The sequence below is a fragment of the Endocarpon pusillum genome (assembly GCF_000464535.1).
Source record: "Endocarpon pusillum Z07020 unplaced genomic scaffold scaffold3643, whole genome shotgun sequence".
Classification (NCBI taxonomy): Eukaryota; Fungi; Ascomycota; class Eurotiomycetes; order Verrucariales; family Verrucariaceae; genus Endocarpon; species Endocarpon pusillum.
The window spans coordinates 61,448-69,282 of NW_006916345.1; the positions used below are offsets into that span (position 1 = coordinate 61,448).

The window sequence follows — 7,835 nt, forward strand, 5'->3', positions numbered from 1 at the left end:
TGAGGTGATGAATGCCAGAGCTACATGGGCCCGGTCCGGTCCTTCGGTCCCTGATCGGGTCCCGCGGCGTTCCCGGATCCCGCGGCGCCCGGATCTATGACGGCCTGAAGAGAGTCAATCACCCAACATGCCTTGCATCAACCTCCAACCAGCTATGGATGCCTGGAAGCAGGGGCCATCACGGGACGCGAGGACTACGAGATGGCCCTCATTGCTCCCACTACTTCTGCCGTCCCATCATTGTCTACGGCATGCAGACAGGTAACATTTGTCTATATATCTGCTTGTACGCGACCTCAATGTCGAGAATGAGTGAGGTCAGGTAAATTTCTCGATCCAGATCAGATCTTGCCGACAGTATGTCTCTACCAGAGACGAAACATGAGAAGAGTCTGGCGTCGAGCGAGGCAGAAGATGTCCTACCACAGGAGGAGAAGCAACCGGAAGGAAGTTTCAAAGACTATCTGGTACGAGAAGCACTATCATGTGGTCTTCAATAACACAGCTGACTGAACGAACACAGAGGATATTTAGCTACGCTGACAAGTGGGATTGGTGCTTGAACGCTGTCGCTCTCGTGGCCAGCATAGGCGCGGGTGCTACCCTGCCTCTGATGACCATATTTTTTGGACAATTCGTGGCCAAATTTAATGCATTTCAGAGCGGTTATGGCAGCTCAGACGCCTTTCGCAGTGATGTATCGCACTATGTGTAAGTATCCAATTTGTGTCCCCCATGTGGACCGTATATTGACTGCTCAAGCTTGTGGTTTATCTATCTCTTCATCGCCAAATTCTGCCTCATTTACATGTCTTCGGTAATATTAGCCCCATGCAGCAATAGTGATATTTTCTGACTCGAATAGCTCGCCATCTCTGTAGCTGCCATCCGGACCACGCGATCTCTTCGACGAGCCTTCTTGGAGCATACTCTTCGCCAGGAGATATGGCACTTTGACAAGCGATCAACAGGTGCTATTGCCACTCAGGTGACCACCAATGGCAACAGAGTCAGCCAAGGCATTGCAGAAAAGCTGGCGTTCTCGGTCCAGGCTCTCTCAATGTTCTTCTCGGCATTCATTGTCGCTCTGGCCGTACAATGGAAGCTCTCTCTCATCACTTTGAGCATTATCCCTGTGATATTTCTTATCACAGGAGCGTGCATTGCCATCGACGCACCTCAAGAAGCGAGAATCGTTCGTATCTATTCGCAAGCCTCCAACTTGGCACAGGAAACCATCTCATCCATCAGGACTGTTCATGCTTTCTGGGCACAGGCAAAGATGGTGAAGAAATATGACGACTTTCTCCAACAGGCCCACACGGAAGGCAACAAGAAATCGCCAAACTATGGAGTCCTGTTTTCTGTCCAATACTTCTGCGTCTACTGCGGTATTGCTCTTTGCTTCTGGCAGGGTTTCAGGATGTTCCAGAGCGGCGAAGTTGCGGATGCCGGCCAAGTCTTCACGTGAGCACAGGCTATCGTACGAGGAATTTCGTACAAGAAACCAATGCTAACAGACCGTTATAGTGTTGTCTTCGCCGCGCTCATAGCAGCGAGCTCGGTCTCCACTATTGCACCCCAGATCACAGCGTTCACCAATGCAGCAGCCGCCGCGTCCGAACTCTTTAGCGTCATCGACAAGAAATCCGAACTCGATCCGCTGGACGAGTCGGGAAAGATGCCTACCGACAGCTGCGATGGCAATATCGAAATTTCGAACCTGGCTTTCGCATATCCTTCTCGCCCTAGCGCCCCCGTGCTACGCGACTTCAACATCTCCATTCCTGCGGGCAAAACGACTGCTTTAGTTGGTGCAAGTGGATGCGGAAAAAGTACTGTCGTTGGTCTACTTGAGAGGTGGTATGCTCCCTCATCTGGGTCGATCATGCTTGACGGAATCGACATTTCGGAATACAACACTCAGTGGCTCAGGAGCCGTGTACAGCTGGTACAGCAGGTTTGCTCTTCTTTCTGCTTCCGAGTGTGGCTTGTCCTCTAATTCTACTGTAGGAGCCAGTACTGTTTCGAGGCTCCGTTTTTGAGAACGTATGTAAAGGTCTAGTTGGAGATCAGCGTCAGCTTTCGGCGGAAGACCAAATGAAGCTTGTACGTGAAGCTTGCATTTCAAGCAATGCGGATGGCTTCATTCAAGAGCTTCCAAATGTATGTGTATTTCAACGTCTGACTTGCCGAGCTTTCTCTAATTCTAGGCAGGGCTACCACACTGAGGTCGGCGAACGAGCAGGCATGCTGTCTGGCGGTCAGAGGCAGCGCATAGCCATTGCTCGCAGCATAGTCTCCGACCCGAAAATCCTGCTACTTGATGAAGCAACAAGCGCTCTCGATCCCAAGGCAGAAAAGGTCGTCCAAGATGCGTTGAGCAATGTGTCTCGCAATCGGACAACACTCGTCATTGCTCACAAACTGGCAACCATCAAAGCCGCGGACAGTATCGCGGTCATCCATGAGGGGACAGTGGTCGAGCAAGGCACCCACTTGGAGCTGATAAACAAGAAAGGGCATTACGCAGCTCTAGTCTCAGCACAGGACCTAGGAGATGAAGAAGAGGCATCAGCAACCGGCCAGAAATCAGCAGACTTTTCCGAGAAGGTTGGACGTCAGATCTCCCTCCAGCCGGAGCTAGAGTTGTCGAAGACAGCCGATGTCGAAGCCCAAAATCTGGTATCTGGCACACTGAACTACTCACTCCTAAGATGCATTTGGATCATGTTCACGGAACAGAAGAAGCTTTACTTCTGCTTCATCTCATCGACGATCGCTTGCCTGATCGGTGGCGCGACGTTCCCTGCTCAGGCGATCCTCTTCTCCAGGGTCCTGAACATCTTCCTACTAGATGGCCAAGAGGCCAGAGACCAAGCCAACTTCTACTCGCTTCTGTTCTTCATAGTTGCGCTCGGCAACTTGCTTGCCTATTTTCTCATTGGCTGGAATTGCAACTACATTGGGCAGACAGTGACGCACAGATACCGACGGGAGATGTTCGATCATGTCTTAAGTCAGGTAAGCTATTATATTACCAAACCATTCGTATTTATACGGTTGGCTGACAAGACAAAAGGACATGGACTTCTTCAATCAACCTGAGAACACTTCAGGTGCGCTGACATCCAAACTCTCGGCCTTACCTACCCAATTACAGGAGCTCATCAGCGCCAATATCCTTCTCATACTGATTGTCCTCGTAAACATTGTCTCAAGCAGTGCACTGGCCATTGCATATGGGTGGAAGCTCGGGTTGGTGATCGTCTTTGGCGGCCTCCCTCCCATCGTCATGTCTGGTTACCTCAGAATACGGCTTGAGACGAGGATAGAAGGTCTTAACAGCGAAAGATTTGCAGACAGTGCCAGTCTGGCAAGCGAGGCGGTAACAGCAATTCGAACGGTCGCATCACTGACCATAGAGAAGCCAATCCTGGACCAATACTCAGACATGCTTGATAGCATTGTTCGGCGGTCGATCAAGTCTCTCCTATGGACAATGTTCTGGTTCGCGTTGTCTCAGTCGTTGGACTTTCTCGTGCAGGCTCTAGGATTCTGGTACGGCGGGCAACTTCTGGCCTCCGGAGAGTACACCACGGAGCAGTTCTACGTCATCTTCATTGGTGTCCTGTTCGCTGGCCAAGCAGCTGCACAATTCTTTGGCTACAGCACCAGTCTCACAAGAGCCGTCGGAGCCGCTAATTATATACTCTGGCTGCGCACTCTCAAGCCCATCATGCAGGAAAACGATCAGAACCGCAAGAAAGGACCTGAAGGCGATTCTGCGATTCAGGTACAGGAGGTCGATTTCAGCTACAAGCAGCGGGAAGCAGCTCGCGTTCTACGAGGAGTTACGATGACAGTGAGCTGCCCCATGACACGAGGCGAAACCATTACTGACCCACGCAGATCGAACCAGGCCAGTCCGCCGGAGTCGTGGGAAGCAGCGGTTGCGGCAAATCAACGCTCATCTCCTTGCTCGAACGCTTCTATGATCCCACTTCAGGCCGCATACGCCTCGACGACAAAGACATTGCGGAGATGTCACCCCGCCGCTACCGGAGCTACATGTCTCTGGTCCAGCAGGAGCCAACGCTATACCAAGGCTCAGTCCGTGAGAACATCTGCCTAGGCCTCAACACAGACCCACCAGACGACCAGCTCCGCGAAGCATGTCGTCAGGCAAACGCACTGGAATTCGTGCAGTCGCTGCCCGAGTCCTTCAACACGCCATGCGGGACCGGGGGTATCCAGTTCTCTGGCGGTCAGCGCCAGCGCATCGCGATTGCAAGGGCCATGATCCGGAACCCGCGCCTGCTCCTGTTGGATGAAGCGACGTCAGCCCTCGACACGCAGTCGGAGCGCGTCGTGCAGTCCGCGCTCGACGAGGCGGCCTCGACCAGGACCACGATTGCAGTGGCACATCGCTTATCGACGATCAAGAATGCCGACGTCATCTTCGTGTTCGCCAACGGGAGGATCGCGGAGCAGGGCACGCATGCCGAGCTGCAGAGATTGAGAGGGAGGTATTATGAGATGTGCGTTGCTCAGTCTTTGGATCAGGCATGATGATCCAGAGGCTTGCTTTTTGAATGGATGATTTACCCTGTCCATGTGATCATAGCGACCTAATCTCTCCTGCATGGCTTTGTCACATTGAACTTGTGATGTCAAGATTCGGTGCAGGATACCCAGGAGAATTGGTTGAGAAGCTCAATAAGTAGTGAGGAAGGTTGGGGACGGGTGATTGGAGATTTTGATGTTGGATAGATATTAGACTTATCAGAGCGGATGACTAGCTGTCTTATGGAGACGGGCATTATTATCTTGTAATAGTCCTTCTCGTCCAGGCATCAAGGGATCCATTCTAATGATGTTTATAGCATCCTTCTAGACAAGTCACCCACACTATACATTGGTGGGGAAGAACAGAAATATCCTCTTTAACTTATCTCAGGTCGACGACCTCGTCGTGTAGCCTCCAGCCTTCTTCCATGAGTCCCTCAAGTACCTAACAGGTTAAGAACGTGAATGAATTCCTTTCTTCCTTCCTTTCTTTCACCCGTCTACTATCCCGCCTTTTCATGCTGTGTTCTTGACCGCTTCCCAATAGGCACCAACGTGGATTTTCCTTGAATTTCTCATCAGATGGCGTTATCTCCTCTTTTGTCGTTCACTGTATTTTTGACATCACCGTCCTCGATTGATTTCTATTCTGTCTGATCGAGAAGTACATATCTGTCTTCTATCTCCCTTCTATTGGTGGGCGGGAATAGACCAGTCTCTCTAGGTGATAGTAATGTGTGGAACGCTCCAATATGTACAGCCTCCTCAAAGCCAATCTCTCGGTCCACTCTTTCTTTAATGACCCGGTCAGCACTTCTCCCCTCCGCTTTCCCCCACCCTCTCCCATTGTACTATCGCTGGCCCGATCGGTCTCGAAAACAGACTGCTGTAGTCCGTATCCACAACGCCCTTCTTCCCAGGCAGATTCTCCACCCTCAACAACCTCACCATCGTCGCAAGGATAGTGCCCAGTTGCACATAAGCAAACTGCTCGCCAATGCATCGATGTCTACCCGCACCAAAAGGCAAGTAAGGGCTAGTGGCGCCTTTACTCACCATGCCATAACCATAATCGGTCATTTGCTCTTCCTGATCGTCGGCGTCTTTGTAGGCAAGAGGGTGGTCTTCGTCCCAGCGGTGAGGTTCCCAGAGCATGGGTTCCGGAAAGTAGTCTGGATAACGGGATGTGACGCCCGGTGCGGAGAGGAGGGTGTGGGTGGTGGGGATGGTGTAAGATCTGCTAACCGGTGAGGCTACCGTGATGGGCATGGGTGATTTGACTTTGCGCATGATGCTGTGGATTGGTGCGTGGAGTCGTAATGTTTCTTTAACGACCTGTGAGTTCAGAGGCAGTTCTTGTAGATTCTCATAGGTGAGGGGTGGGAGGTCTTCGCCTAAGATCCGTTTCTGCTCCGCGAGGAGCTCAGCTTGGATTTCTGGACGGGAAGCGAGACGGAGCATGATCCACGCGGATGAGGACGAGGAGGAATGTTGGCCAGCCATTAGGAGAGCAATCATCATATGTGCCACTTCCAGGTCCGGGACTGGAGTTCCGTCCTTATAAGCACAAGACATGAGATTCCAGATCATGTCATCTTCTGTTTTCTCAATGCCAGCTTTTCTTCTCTGTTGAATGATTTCCATGTAGGTCTCTGCCATCTTCTTCTGCGCCCTGTCTCTTTTGCGATTGTGGGGAAGCGGTGCCCAAGGCAGTAGAAAGTTGATAGGCGCAAAGCCCATGTCGAGGTCGTGATAGAGTTCGGCAAAGCTGGAGTCGAAACGCTCTCGGACCTCTTTACCTTGAAGCGAACGCGACGCCGTGTAGATAGTAATCTCTGCCATAGTATGACAGACATCGAAGGTCCCTCTTTGGCCGCTGAAGACCGGTGCTGTTGCCACGAATTTTTGTACCTCGTTGGAGATGAGGGTGACATATGATTTGAGGGCATCGGAGGTAAGACCAAACTTGACGAACTAAACAAGGTTTAGTAAGAGGACAGAATTGGATCTTCGTGGATAACCCGACTTTCTTCTGTTCCATCAATTTTGAGTTGGGGCAATCATAGACAACATCCTTGCCGAAGACAGGAGTGGTTAACTGCGTATATACCTCCTCCGCATTGACGTCTTTAAGTTTTCCGTTTAAAATGAACTCGTTACCTTTGGTTCCAAGACAGACTGTGGTTTTGGTGCCGAGAAGAACGAATGTAAAGACGTCGCCATACTAGAAACTGGTCAGTTACTTTTCCCTCGTTGGGGCGAGAGACTGCACCTTTTCGCGGCAGGAGAAGAAAAATTGGAAGGGATCGATGCCATAGCTGATAGTACTCCCAACGAAGGGTACTAGATGAAAAACAAGAGGTGGCTCATTCGGGTTCTTGAATAACAATTGTTTGAGAATGTTGGCCAGGATGACAAGGGTGACGAATGCGGCCAATGCAAAAGATATGAGCTGCCAGAGCGGCAGTACCTCACGTAGACGCTCGACAGAAGTCAACAATACCCCAAGGAGCCCCATGGTAATTCGCAATTAACAACGTTGAAGGGCCGATTGTTGAGGCGACAGGCGACAGGCGACAAAGACAGATCAATTATCGATTACTGAAAAAGTAGATATACCCCTGCCAGGGCCCGGGAAAGATTGCTGAGCTTTCAGGTACGGAAGTTGTAGATCCCCATCACCCCACCCACGCATTCACTTAACTACTACAGTATTGGGCTAAAGTATTTCTAGCACGGCGCTATTGTTACTAGCCGTTATTAACACCGTACTAGGGATACTTCTGCCTCCTATTACGGAGTATACGTAGTACTAGCCGTGGCCCAATGGGTGGAGCCCTTAGAGGGCCCCACTTGCAGGGGGGTACCCCCCTACAAGCCCGCGCGCAGCGCGTGGCTCTCACCGTAACGCGCAAATCAGCGTAACGCGCATCTTGATTTTCTTCTAAATAGGGTGTATTCTTCTGCGTATAGCTCCACCACAGCATGGCCGATTCGAACGAGGATATAGATGAGCGTGTAGAAAAGGCTGTACAAGAGATTCTTGCAGAACGTGAGGCAGGAGAGCTCCCTGTTGTTGCACAAATCGCGCGAGAGCATCAAGTGAGCAGACATCGCGTTGAACGTCGATTAAAGGGGGTAGGACCTCGTACGAGTCGGAAACCAACAAACTATAAGCTGTCAGAGGTACAGGAGCAAGCGCTCTTGCGATATATCCTATCTTTGGACGAAATAGGGCATTCGATACGCTATGATTATGTCAGCAA

At 51.0% G+C, this 7,835-nt stretch overlaps 2 protein-coding genes across 2 annotated transcripts; one reads left to right on the plus strand and one right to left on the minus strand.

Moving 5' to 3' along the window:
- Nucleotides 1-359: 359 nt before the first annotated feature.
- On the plus strand, nucleotides 360-4,572 carry EPUS_03452 (uncharacterized protein; the record flags this gene model as incomplete). The annotated part of the gene is made up of 9 exons (XM_007804809.1): nucleotides 360-467; nucleotides 524-711; nucleotides 763-817; nucleotides 866-1,467; nucleotides 1,531-1,960; nucleotides 2,014-2,166; nucleotides 2,218-3,024; nucleotides 3,083-3,865; nucleotides 3,913-4,572. The coding sequence occupies 9 exons, from the start codon at nucleotides 360-362 to the stop codon at nucleotides 4,570-4,572; spliced, it is 3,786 nt and encodes a 1,261-aa protein (XP_007803000.1).
- Nucleotides 4,573-5,376: 804 nt separating this feature from the next.
- EPUS_03453 (Eburicol 14-alpha-demethylase) lies at nucleotides 5,377-7,087 on the minus strand (the record flags this gene model as incomplete). The annotated part of the gene is made up of 3 exons (XM_007804810.1): nucleotides 5,377-6,543; nucleotides 6,596-6,793; nucleotides 6,842-7,087. The coding sequence occupies 3 exons, from the start codon at nucleotides 7,085-7,087 to the stop codon at nucleotides 5,377-5,379; spliced, it is 1,611 nt and encodes a 536-aa protein (XP_007803001.1).
- Nucleotides 7,088-7,835: the final 748 nt, after the last annotated feature.